The sequence below is a fragment of the Caretta caretta genome, chromosome 7, assembly GCF_965140235.1.
Source record: "Caretta caretta isolate rCarCar2 chromosome 7, rCarCar1.hap1, whole genome shotgun sequence".
NCBI classification, from domain to species: domain Eukaryota; kingdom Metazoa; phylum Chordata; order Testudines; family Cheloniidae; genus Caretta; species Caretta caretta.
The window spans coordinates 38,886,951-38,900,789 of NC_134212.1; the positions used below are offsets into that span (position 1 = coordinate 38,886,951).

Here is a 13,839-nt window from a genome sequence, read left to right on the forward strand (position 1 = left end):
GGACACACTCCGCCGACTTAATGCGCTTAGTGTGGACATATGCAACTGACTGTATAAAATCAAATTCTAAAACTCGACTTCTATAAAATCGACCTAATTTCGTAGTGTAGACATACCCCCAGAGACTAACAAATTTATTTGGGCATAAGCTTTCGTGGGCTAAAACCCACTTCATCAGATGCATGGAGTGGAAAATACAGAGGCAGGTATAAATACACAGCATATGAAAAGATGGGAGTTGCCTTACCAAGTGGGGGGTCAGTGTTAACAAGCCAATTCAATTAAGGTGGAAGTGGGCTATTCTCAACAGTTGACAAGAAGGGGTGAATACCAAGGGAGAAAACATCACTTTTGTAGTGCTGAGACAGCAAATGTAATCAAGGTGGCCCATTTCAAACAGTTGACAAGAAGGTGTGAGTATCAGCAGGGGGAAATTCATTTTTGTAGTGGCCCATCCACTCTCAGTCTTTATTCAGGCCTAATTTGATGATGTCCAGTTTGCAAATTAATTCCAGTTCTGCAGTTTCTCTTTGGAGTCTGTTTCTGAAGTTTTTTTTGTTGAAGAATTGCCACTTTTAATTCTGTTGTTAGGTGTCCAGGGAGATTGAAGTGTTCTCCTACTGGTTTTTGAATGTTATAATTTATTCTTTTGCGTAGAGACTGTCCGGTTTGGCCAAACTGTCCATTGTGATTTGTTCTTTATATTGGCTATTTGCCAGACACACAATGTGCTTTAAAGAAGACCTGCAGTAAACAGTTTCTGATGTGTTGTTGTTCTCTTGTTAAAGTTGTTAGAAGAGTGAGTGCTAGAGATCTTGCAATGATTAAATTCATAATTCCCTAATTCTGAGTAATTCTGCCTCTAGGGCAAGTTAAAACTATTCCTGAGGCATTACCTTGTCCAAACGTTGTAATCAGCAATTTCTAGTTTTGGCAATTTTGATATAACCATTAATTAAAGCCACTGTTTGATTGTTCTTTGCCTTCTTCATCCAAAAATACAAGCTTATGGTGTGAGGTGACCCTTTGGCTATTGAATTTGCAGGAGCATATCCCTTTTAAACTGATGAATTGAGCACTGCAAGGAAGCTGAACTAGAATGTCTACTAAGGGATTAGCCAGAATCAAAGTCCATGCACTTTGTTGCAGAGTTATAGCATTACTGGTGAAAATGTGTGTGCAGTTTTTCACTATTACCTCCAGGGGATGCTGTTGTACTAAAAAGTTTGAGTGTGTGGAAAATAAATATATAATGGCCTGTTTTACAAAAGAAAAGTATTTTGTGGTGTCATAGTAAGTCGTATAGCTCACATGTAATGCAGAAAGTATAGTACTTAGTGGTACTTAAAAGTGTTATAACATTTAAGCAGTGATATTAATCCATAAATAACAAAACTCATGGAATATGCTATTAGCAATGTTTGCTTTTCCATATACTTGGCATGTAACCTGATGACATACATTTGCCATTGATTACATTTCAACCTGAGCTATTCCAGATTGGTGAAATGCTCAGTGAATCATGTATAAGACTGTTGGGAAGTCTTTCCTCGAAAGAGTGCATTGAGCACATTACAGGGATGTAAAGTCTAGGAATGCTTAGTATTAGTACCCACAATGCTTGAGTATGGAGGGATTTTAGGAATGATGTAGGGCATGATTGATTGTCTCATATTTGCCTCAAGAATTTTTTTCTTCCTGTCCCTTCACTAGGAATGCATTTCTTTTTATAATATATATAACTTTTGGTACCAAGCTATTATTTAGCTGGAAGATGTGACAGATGTTAGTCACTTTGCTTAATGTAGTACTAGAAGGTGTTCGAGTACTTAAGTGATGAGTGCAGCATGAGAACCTTTATAGAATAAAATAGAACACTAGCTTCCCCCTCTCCCAGCACTCCAAACAGCAGTTCAAATATTGTATGTTGGAATATGCCAATACTTCTCTTTTCTCCCATAGAACTAGCTTGTAGTAATGGAATTTCAGGAATGCTCTCGCTACTATAGTTGCACATAGTGTAAATACTTTCCTTATTTCTCAAAGTGGTGGTGTCCCGGCTCTATGAAATTTACACTTCAGGCTGGAGGTACTTGCCTCTCCTTTGTCTCCTTTGTTGTAACTGTGCAGTCTTTACCTCTACATTTACAAATGTAAGGAGTAGCCTTTTTTTCCTGTTATCCTGTTGTTGCAATATTTATTAAAACACTGTTTTGCTTTTAGTAAATGAACATGCTCTGAAAGACAGTAATGCACCAGTGTAGCCCCTAGTTGTAGTGGGACTCAAGGTTTACTTCAGAGTTCTGGCTTTTGCATCAGAGAGGGTAGCCCCTACAGTGCTTGAGTAATGATTCCAGCCTATTCCCCTTTAAACTTAAAAATGTCATTTTCTTCATTTAAAAATTTCCCCTTTTTAGAAAGTACCTTATGCTATTTTTAGCCTGTAGGTAGGTGGGTGCAGCTTTAACTGTCTCAAATTCTGGGAGCCAAAAAACATCATGGTAAACTTTAATTAGCAAATTATTTTTATTATACAAGAAAGTGGTTACTTGAACATTAAGTATCTGGGTATGTTTTTGTGCCATGTTCATCACCATGGTCTCTGAGATCCATAATTCTTTTAATATAGAGAGAGTCCATCTGTTTTTCTTAATAGTGATCCATATAAAATGAAGAGCTTTTACATTTCATCTTCCCAATGAAACAAGATTTCTTTTCACTAACTTGTTTTCTGTTGCATTGTTCTTAGGATCACTTTAGTAGTGTGCCCCTTCAGTTGAGATTGCATACAAGGAGGTATTTACAGCACTGCTTTTCCTATTCCAAGTAAAGTAATTTTTGGAAGGTAAATTGAGTTCACTTGTATGGAAACAGTATCCTAAATTAAATTGTCTAACCTCAGTGGAACAATAATTCCTTGGGATTTATATTGCACTCTCTTCCAAGTGCTTTGGCAGAATGTCACTCTATGGAACACTCCTGTATGACAAGTGCCTGCCCTAGAGTTGCCACCTTTTCGACTGGACTTTTCAATTAAAAAACAGACATCTGGCAACCTTCAGTGGCACCCAGACACAGAAGCCAAAAACTGGACTGTCCAGGTAAAACTCAGTTGGGTGGCAACCCTAGTCTGCCCCTTTGACACAAGGGGGAGATTTTCTAAGGAACAAATCGAAGTTATGCACCTGACTTCTGTTGAAAGGCAGTGAGAATTGGGCTCCCTCCAAGGAAGCTAAGGCAGAGAAGTGAGGTGAAATTGCCCAAGACCACAGGGGGAATGTGTACCAGAGGTAGGATTAGAACCCCATTAGTTATGTGTTTACTTTAGACCATGCTTCTGTACTGGCATTGCTTTGTCGTTCAAATCAGATTTCAGACTGCAGGAGACACCAGTTGATATCCATTAGGTTGACATACCATAGCAGCACTGATACACATGGTCTGCCTCTTGTGGTGATCTACATACAACTGTATAAATTAGAAGCCTTTAAGATCAAGGTTCGAACTGCAGCAAAACAAGCCACATCCTGAGATGAGAAAAACTGTTGTAAAAATCCCCTTCATTTCTGTCATTTATACCAGAGTTTGAACAATGAATTCTCCAGGCACTAAAAAGCCATAACCTGAAATGTTTAACTACTGACATCCCTTAGGGATTTAAAATGTAGCGGTAGACTGATTAAACTGTAGTATAAAGCTGTGTGTGCATATCTACCAGCACTATTCAAAGAGTTGATATGGTGGTTTGGTTGTAATTCTCATTCTTCCATCCTGGAGCCATTAGAACTCCATTTTGTTAATTCGCTGAAAAATAGTAAGATTTTAACATTAACGACACCTATTACAATATGTTGAAACCAGATCAAATAGGAACTGCAAACATTTTGATGATCAAGTAAAAATAAGTGTCAGCTGTGTATCTTGAATTAAAGTTGGAGGATGGGGGAGAATTTAAAATAAAAGTTTAACCTAGGTTCTGTCACTTGGAAAGTGAAGCCTGCCTTCAGGTTTAGATTGGTAGACTTCTTCCCAGTACTTGAAAAGAGACCTCTCTCTCTCTCCCTCTCTCCCTCTTGCTCTCTCTCATCCCTCCTTTCAGTTTTGCAGTGGTAGCACTGCTTCCTGTCAAGAGCAACTCTGACATGGCCCTTCTGTAAAGACTCTCCACCTCCTCCTCCTCCTCCTCCTCCTTTCTTTCAAACACTCAATACATTTAGAGACTGATCTTGTGCAGAAAATATCCCTGACATTTGAAGAGCTCCAGGGATTCAGTGAGCATGCTCAGTGCTCTCTGCCTGATAGAAAGAGGAAGCTAGTTTACATACGACTCATACCAAGCATAGCCTGCATGTCAGTGCAGTTAACTTGCAGCGGGCTGTGAGGAGAACTAGCTTGTCTTTGTCCTAGGACACTTCCCTAATTTCCCTCCCCCCCCCCGCCACTTAAATTTCCAGAAAGATTTGCAAAGTTTTTTGTTTTGTTTTTTTTAACTGGTTTTCTTTGTAGGTGTGGGACAAAATACACTCTAAACTCAGTCTCTGAAATCCTGGAAAGGTTCCTCCCTCCCCATCCAACTTTCCTTAATATACTTTATTTTGATTAATCAAAGGCTGGGCCTTGAGCTTGTGAAGTTTAGAAAGAGCCAGGAGCTAGTCAGGCAGCGTTTGTCCTGCATCCTTCTCCCTGTTTCTGGGCAAAAGCAAAGAAGCTGGTCTTTTTTGTTAGCCCGATAAATGCTATTTATGAAGATGGACCTGTTGAACTACCAATACTTGGACAAGATGAACAACAATATTGGCATGCTGTGCTACGAAGGTAATTGTTTCATTTTGCAAAATGCTTTTTATGGGGTGTTTTTTGTTGTTTTCAGTGTGAATTCTCTCTCCCTTCTATTTATAGTTGTTACAAGGTACTGTGCATTTTGTACTGTCTACGGGTTTGATGGGATTTGTGAAATGGAAGTTGAATTCTTTTTAAAGGAAATTTTACTGTTCAATATTAATATGAAGTGTAGGTTGTCTCCTCCTTCCCCCCGCAAGCAAAGATGGTACTGATTGAAGTACTTTAAAGCAGCAATACCCGGATAACTTTTTGCCAGTGTTAATGTAGTTGTAAAGGAAACATTTTAAAGTCACTTTACAATATGGTGTATGAGTTAATTTGTAATGTACATTGTGTATGTGTAATCTACACCATTACATGTAAATAGATATATACGCTTAAACACATAGTGTAGATGTATTTGGACAATGAGACTTAGACGAAGTTTTTGTTTTTAGTGTACATCCTGAACAATAACTAATTTTTACTATTCAACTTTGGCAATTGAAGGGCACCCATATTACAGAGCACAGAGTGGCTCTTTGTTTGACTTCTCATTTCCTGCACAGCTCTGAGAAAGCCCTGACAGTGAAGGATGTCTCCCCCCTCACCCACACACAAACACACGCCCCAAAGAGCCCTCCACATAGTCCTGGTGGAAAGAATTACACAACACCCTGGAAAACTGAAACTTTTTTCTTCACCGTGCTCTGAGTTTTCTTATTTGTGTCCAGCTGACGTAGGTCTGCAGTTACTTCTGAGACTGTAGGTAATAGTAGCCCTGTTTTGAGGGTGCCTTAAGTTAGGGGCGGCGTGGGGGAGGGGAAATCAGCTTCTCCATCTACTTGAGCTTTTTATCTACGTGCAGTTTGAAGAAGTGGCAATGGCCTGGATTTGAGTGGAAAGAAAGGCACCACTGAGCTAATTCAGCTTGGCAGGAGTGCAAGTTTTCCTGTAGCCACATACAAACATTGCAGAAGTCTCTCTTCTAATTCAGCAGCAACATTTTCGACATTCATTTGGAAAGTAAATTTGCTATAGTTGTCAGGGAAGGAGCAGTAAATAATGTATAGATCTGATCAAGAGCTAACCACTTGCATGCTTTAGTAAAAGGCTAACCCAAAAATCAGGAAGCTCACTCTAGAAATAGATCTTTCCCTTCCCCCCTCTGTTTTAAGTCAGAAAGACCACATTTCAAAGTGCCAGGGGGAGCAGAGAGGTTGCACGTAGAACTATTAATACTTCCGGAGGGAGGGGGAGGTTCCATCTGAACAGAGTCAAATATCTTAATGTAGAAATTTACTTAATTATTTCCACAGCAGATTTTTCAGGTTTGCCAGTCAATATTGAACAATATGGTGCAGATTGTGCATGGCCAATCAGACTTCCATGCTCTTTCCCATGGTGCTGTTTATTTTTTGAAACTTTGTGGATGCAAGAGTGATTGGATAAAGGAATGTTGCTAATCTTTTTTTGTTAATCTCATCATTGTCCTGCATTAACAATCAAATGCTTTATTATGATGTGACTGTTGGCTCCTGGTGAAAAATGGCAAACATTATAAATAGAATTTTTGCTTACTTGATGGATTTTTCTGAGGGTTTTGCTGACTAGAGGGAAAAAGTTTTGTTGCTTTGGGTCTTACTAGTTTCAGTCAATTGTATTTATTAACTAATATTTATAGAAGTTGCTTACTAGACGTTTTCCTACCTTTTTTTGGACAGATCATACTTTTAATAGTTTGAAAGCAAAAGCACAGCTCCAGGAACACACACTAATACAATATAGCAGCTTTTGTTTAGTTTAAACATCTGTTGTAATTTTCCTTATTATGGAAGTTATTATTTTTAACACTAAAATAAACATGTAAGAAATGAAAAAAGCAAAAGCAAAACTTGAGCGGTGTTTATAGTGAGGTGTTTATATCTAAGTGGTTTAAAAAGTATAAACACTGACCACATCTGCACTGAGCTCTGAAGGGTGTTTTTAGAGATGCCTGCAGATCTGCCATGCCAATGCCAAAGTATTTATTTTACAGGGGAGTTGTGTCAGCAATGATGGATCTTGTCTTTTCAAAATCACCGCTGCAGTAATATGTATACTTGAGAACAAAGTGGTTTTCAGATTCAAGTAATTAGTCTTTATTTAGGATCATACTTGAAATACTTACACAGACACAGTCTCCTGAAAAGTACTTTTGCAGATATAAGATAAGATACAAATACACTATGTGATTATTAGATCTATATAATAGGTTGGGATTTTCAAAAGTGATGGAGAAAATTAGGCGCCTATATCCTATTGGAATTCAGTGGGAAGTGGGTGCCTTTACTCCCTGAAGCTCTTTTGGAAATGGCAGCATGTTGCTGCTTTTCCTGAGTAGCTGCCTCAACTGTCCCTTTCAAATAGAATGGAATAATGCTGACTTTATCCATTTCATTTTCTGTCTCAGTCATTATTAAAAGAACAATGTTGTTTGCCCCCGCTTTTTGAGGCAATTTATGGACTGGTGAAATGTGGCATTGTTATCATTGGAGAGGATTTGCCCATTTTCCTCTTTGTGGGTAATTTTGCTTCTAGCAGAAACAAGCCAATACCAGGTAGTGACTGGCCATGTATCTGCAGGCGCAGCACCCTGGACTTTAGTGCATGTTCCATGGATGTACTGGTGATAGGATCAGGCCCTTCAGAAGTAAAAGCAGGTTCTTTCCCCAACAAGGATGTCTTAGGCCAGCCCTGTGGCCCAGCACAGTGTATTATGCTGATGCAGAGGACTATAATTTGGACTCCAAGCTTAGTCTCTGTTTTCCTTGCCCAGAAAACTGGCGCCCACAACTGTCAGATGGCTAAGCAGTGCCAGTACTGTGGTGGTGCTTAATGACTCGTGGATGAGAGCAGCCCTTCAGAGGGGTCTCATTTTGTCCTTACGCAGCACTCTGTCATTTTTTTTCTTCTTTCTTCTTTGGCTATCCCTGGGTGTGTGGATGATGTCTGTTAAGGGGGTTCATTAGTGGGTTTTTAAGTGGCTGAGGAACCCAATTTGTGCCCTGCAGATTTTCCCACAGCAGTGACAGGTGTGATCTTGGAGAAGACGTAGTGGTTGGTTGGACTGTTGTGCCCTTTCTTTTCTCCTTTGTCACTTCTCTGTCTGTTCTCCTCAAAGTGAGCTGTGGCTTGGTGTATGGCATGGCACCACACTGTTCTGTTTTGCGCTGTGTCCTCCCAGTTTGTTGGGCTGATGCCTCTCTTTTTAAGATGTACTTTCAGTATGTCTTTGAAGAGCTTCCGCTGCCCTCCACGGCATTGTCATTGTCATACAGCCATGATTAGGGGAATATTTTGGCTGGCAGTGTGTTCTAGCTCGTCTAGTGGTTAGGGAGACCTTAGAGAGAAATTGGGTTGCCTGCCATAAACCAAAGCAAAATAGGTAAATCTTTGGTCTCTGAGTTGCTTATGTCACAGGTGCTGTTCCTAACTGTGAGCCACTCTACTATGTGACAAAGGTGAGAATGATGAAAGCCAAAGAAGGAAGCTAAGGCCCTGTCTACACTGGCAAGTTTCTGCACAGTAAAGCAGTTTTCTGCGCTGTAACTCCCGAGGTGTACACACAGCCAAGCCACTTAGTGTGCAGCAACTGCGCAGTTGGAGCGCTGTAAAAAACCCACCCCAACGAGAGGCGTAGAGCTTTCTGCCCCAGGGCTACAGTGCTGCGGTGCCAGTGTAGACACCCTGGTCGAGTACAGCGCTGCGACTGGCCTCCGGGAGGTGTCCCACAATGCCTGTTCTCGCCTCTCTGGTCATCGGTTTGAACTCTACTGCCCAACCGTCATCTCCACCCCCCGTTCATTCCATTGTGTGCTCAGTGATGCGTGCAGTGGTCTCAACGCAACTTTCCAGGTGGCCATGTCTTCTCCATGCGCCAGGCGATCCCCTGCTTGGAGCAATGCCGAGCTGCTGGACCTCATCAGCATTTGGGAAGAGGAGCCTGTCCAATCCCAGCTGTGCTCCAGCCATAGGAATTATGATACCTATGGACAGATTTCATGATGCATGACAGAAAGGGGCCATGACTGGGACACAGTGCAGTGCAGGGTCAAAGTGAAGGAGCTGCGGAATGCCCATCACAAGGCACGGGAGGCAAACCGCTGCTCCGGTGCTGCGCCCATGAGCTGCCGATTCTATAAAGAGCTGGACGCAATACTCGGCAGTGACCCCACCTCCACTGCGAAGGCCCCTGTGGATACTTCATTGGCTTGCGTGCCAGTCGAGAGTGGACTGAGCCAGGAAGAGGAAGTCTTGGACAAGGATGTGGAGGGAGTGGGGGATGGGGACCCAGAGGCAGAGGATGACTCAGAGGCCAGAGATGCATGCAGCCAGGAGCTCTTTTCTACCCCAGAGGAGCCTAGCCAGTCACAGCAGTTGGATGTTGGCGAAGTGCAAACAGGAGAGGAGGCCCTTGGTAAGTGCATCTGATTTTGGGAATCGCTGAAGCGAGTTGTTGGGGACAGGAGGGTTGCAGAAAGCAGGCTTGTCTCCCACCACATGCCTAGTCTGAGTGGCGGAAAAGGCTGTTGATTGACTCCCTCGCGTCACGGGAATCTCCCTCAGAGATCTCCAGGTTCTTCAGCAGAGTGGCTTTGTTTCTTGTCCCATTAATGGTAACTTTCCTGTGCCGTCATGGGGCGGCTGGGAGAGCACCGTTGCTGCACACAGGCAAGCCACATAGGGGCCAAAGCGGAAGCCACAGGGTTGGAGGAGACCCTCCCTTGATTCCTTGCTCACCCTCAGCAGCGAGATATCTTCCATAATGATCACATCCTGTGGAAAGCGTGGGGGAAGGAATAATTATCAGGCCCCCCACTACAGTGCTGGCTCTCCCCAAGAGCCACGGGCCCAGTGTACAGGAGGGTCCAGGAAGAGTGATTTACCCTGTCCCTGTGGTTATTCACCATTTTGGGGGTCTTGTGGCTCATGTGTGCTTGCCTGGAGTCAGCCAGTTAGTGACAGGTGTATGAGTAGTAGCTGTGTTTTAAAGCACCGAGTCTGTGTTGTCTGTGTTGCAAACAATACTGCTTCTGTAAAATGTTGCATTTAAACTTCACCAAGATGACCTTGAAGCCCAGCTTCCCTCTTTATTGGCGGCAGAATGACCGCGTAGAATTAGAAAGTGGCCTAGAAGAACTAAGGAGGACTTTCTGCGTGAGGTTATGAGGCACTCAGCCACTGAGAAACAGGAATTGAAGGAGTGGTGGGACAGCAAGAAGAGGGACTGAAAGGAGAACGCGGCACGCCAGAAAGAAGCCAGGGAGTGGCTCTTAAACATGGAGTACCAAGCAGACACGCTCCCGGCAATACTAGCTCTTCAAACTGAGCAGCTCTGTGCCCGACCTCCCCTGCAGCCGCTGTCGCAAAACTCTTTCCCATGCGCCCCCCAGACACCACCAACACACTGTTATCAACCTCCTGGCTCCAGTCTCTACCCGCAGCATTCCACTCCTCCCTCCTCACAGTCCACTAGTGTGGACTCCCACTACCCACTGCACTCAACACCCATCCCTCTGCAGTTTGGCCCTGCTGAAGTCCAGCACCCGCTGCGTCGTACTCCAAAGGAGAAAGTTGGATATGATCCCTGGACAAATCTTTAGCCATCCCGGGACCCCTCCTCCTCCTGGGACCTTCCCTTCTTTCATCCCCCCTCCACTGATGTATTTTTTCTTTTGACTCTCTCCTCTGGTTGTTGTCTTTTAATAAAAGAATTGTGTTGGTTTGAAAGTAATCTTTATTCTATTAATTGAAAGCAAAAAGAGTACTGCAAAGTAACATACAATTATGTTAAACCCCGTTCTTGCATCATATGCACCAATCACCTCCTAGCATTACAAGCACTGCAATCCCAACCATAGCAACAAATATTAGTGGCTTTCAGCTTCAGATTGCTGCCTCAAGGCATCCCTGATCCTTATGGCCCCACGCTGCGCCTCTCTAATAGTCCTGGTCTCCGGCTGTTCAGACTCAGCCTCCAGGCGCTGAGCCTTTGCCGTCCAGCCCTGAGTGAAGCTTTCACCCTTCCCTTCACAAGTATTATGAAGCGTACAGCACGCGGCTATAAGTATAGGAATATTCTCATCAGCCAGGTCCAGCTTCCCATACAGGCATCGCCCGTGGGCTTTTAAATGGCTAAAAGCACACTCAACAGTCATTCTGCACTTTCTCAGCCTGTTGTTGAACCACTCCTTGCTGCTGTCAAGTTGCCCCAAGTATGGCTTCATAAACCATAGCATTAAGGGGTAGGCGGGGTCTCCAAGGATCACAATGGGCATTTCAACTTCCCCTACGGTGATCTTCTGGTCCGGGAAGAAACTCCCTGCTTGCAGCTTCTTGAATAGGCTAGTGTTTCAAAAGATGCATGCGTCATGCACCTTTCCAGACCAGCCTGCGTTAATGTCTGTGAAATGCCCATGGTAATTCACAAGCGTCTGGAGAACCATTGAGAAATACCCCTTGCGATTAATGTACTCAGTGGTTGGGTGGTCTGGTGCCAGAATTGGAATATGCATGCCATCTATCACCCCTCCGCAGTTACGAAAACCCATTTGTGCAAAGCCATCCACAATGTCATGCACGTTGCCCAGAGTCACGGTCTTTCAGAGCAGGATGCGATTAATGGCCTTGCACGCTTCCATCAACACAAGTCCAGCGGTTGACTTCCCCACTCCAAACTGGTTAGCGACTGATCGGAAGCTGTCTGGAGTAGCCAGCTTCCACAGTGCAATCGCCAAGCTCTTCTCCAGTGACAGGGCAGCTTTCAATCTCGTGTCCTTGCACCACAGGACTGGGGCGAGCTCATCACACAGTCCCATGAATGTGGCTTTCCTCATGCGAAAGTTCTGCAGCCACTGCTCGTCATCCCAGACTTGAATGATGATGTGATCCCTACACTTAGTGCTTGTTTCCCGAGCCCAAAAGCGGCATTCCACTGTGGTCAGCACTTCCGTGAATGCCACAAGCAATCTCGTGTCATAGCTACTACGCGTGGCGAGATCAATGTTACATTTTTCTTGCCTTTGTAGTTTAAGGAATAATTCCACTGCCACTCGTGATATGTTGGTGAGAGTGAGCAGCATATTGGTCAACAGTGCGGGATCCATTCCTGCAGCCCAAAAAGGCAGGGTGCGCAGTACACAAACCGTTGCAAGATGATGTCAAATGTGGACGGAAGCACAGGGTTTTCTGGAATGCGAAGCAATGCATTACAGGTCATAGGGACAGGACACAGAATGTCAAGTGACCTCCTCCGCCTTCCCACAAGCCTTAGCGGCAGAAGAGAAAGAGGTGCTCTGTGGGATAGCTGCCGAGAGTGCACCACTCCGAATACTGCTGCAAGTGCCGCAAGTGTGAATACACTATTGTGCAGGCAGCTGACAGTGTGAACACACAACACCGGTTTCCCTTCGGCGCTCTCTGAGTGGCGCTGTAAGTTTGCCAGTGTAGACATGCCCTAAATGAAAGTTTGCTGTGATCTTCCAACAGAAAGTGGTCCTCCTCTTCTGGGGTGGTTCGGATGGGGGTGTGTGTGCATTACAGGGTTAGCCAAATGGATGGCACAACTGAGAATTATTATTATTACTATTGTTATTAATTTGTGTTATAATAGGCCTTAGAAATCTGAACTTAAATTGGCACATTACTGTTAGACGCTTTACAAAATATGATAAAAGACAATCCCTGCCCCAGATAGCTTTATAACCAACAACAAAGTGGGAGGGAAAATAGTTGTATGGGGGACGTGAAATGACTTTGCCCAAGGTCATGCAGCAAAGCAGTGGCAGAAGCAGGAGTAGATACCAGGTGAACCATCATGCTTCAAGTATGAGAGATACTATCATCTTAAAATATCTAGAAGTCATCGCAGGTGGTGACTTTGTCCTTTCCTGGGGGGCACTCGACCCCCACTCTGTCCCAGGCACTGCCTCCATTCCACCACTTCCCCAGACCAGCATTCCCTACCCCACCCCACCTTTTCCCACCCCGTTCTGCCCCCTTCCCTGAGCGTGCCCTGTCCTGGCTCCTCTTCCTCCCCTCCCCCCCCCCAGCGCCTCCTGCATGCTGCTAAACAGCTGATCTGCGGTGTGCAGGAGGTGCAGGGAGGGAGGGGAAGTGCTGATTGGAGGGGCCGCCGGTGGGTGGGAGGCGCTGATTGGGGGGGCTGCCAGTGGGTGCTGTGTACCCACCATTTTTTCCTGTGGGTGCTCCAGCCCTGGAGCACTCATGGAGTCGGAACCTATGGTATAAACAGAAATGAATTTACCTTTGGATGGGCCATTCACTTCCTGCAAGATGGCTGAAATGTCTGTCGGGGTAACTATTTTGTGTGTGTAACCTTCATTCTTTTGAATGTTCTCAGTAGTTTCTCTTGGCTTTAAACAGTTAGTGATGCCTCAATCAACGTATGGCTTGTCAGCAAAATTATTTTAATTTTACAACATAATTGATAATTATGTAGTTTTTCTCATTAGATGGAGAGACAAATGCCTCAAATTCTTCAGTCTAGAGCTATTCACACTTCCATCAGGGGAATGATGGCAGACATTTTGTTGATGATCAGCTGTTTCAAGCAGATTATTTTTCAGTCCGTTTGGTGCAATTAGAGATAAGAAAAAAATGAAGGCTTCTAGATTCAAATGCTTGATATTGATGCTTAATCTGACTCATGTATATTTATCTTCCTTGTGACATTTATCAACAACTGCCAGTTTAATAGAGTAGTCCTTTAGTTTCATTGTTCTCTCTCTAATGAGCTCAGAGTTATCAGGAAACTCATGGGAGATGGTGTCCTCACTGGGGTGAAAAGGCCATAAAGCAGACCCATTCTGTAACAGTCTCAAGTTCCTAGTGCTGCATATCAAATGACAAGCACTTGATCTGGGGTTGTACTCTGAGGTATAACATCTGCATCTTGTTTTGCTGTGGAAACTCAATTTACTTTAGTTTCATATTCTTTCTCTGGGAGTCTTGTGT

General features: G+C 43.8%; 1 protein-coding gene across 4 annotated transcripts in view; it reads left to right on the forward strand.

Moving 5' to 3' along the window:
- VGLL4 (vestigial like family member 4) overlaps positions 1-13,839 on the forward strand; it is a 152,575-nt gene that overhangs the window by 80,704 nt on the left and 58,032 nt on the right. The window contains exon 1 of one of the 4 annotated variants that reach the window (XM_048857613.2): positions 4,126-4,815. The exons of 2 other annotated variants lie outside the window; for them this stretch is intronic. In XM_048857613.2, coding sequence (XP_048713570.1) covers positions 4,734-4,815 — 82 coding nt within the window. In that variant the 5' untranslated portion in view covers positions 4,126-4,733. Of the gene's footprint in view, positions 1-4,125; positions 4,816-13,839 lie in introns of those variants that run through there. One more of the 4 variants, XM_048857615.2, reaches the window with a different exon arrangement.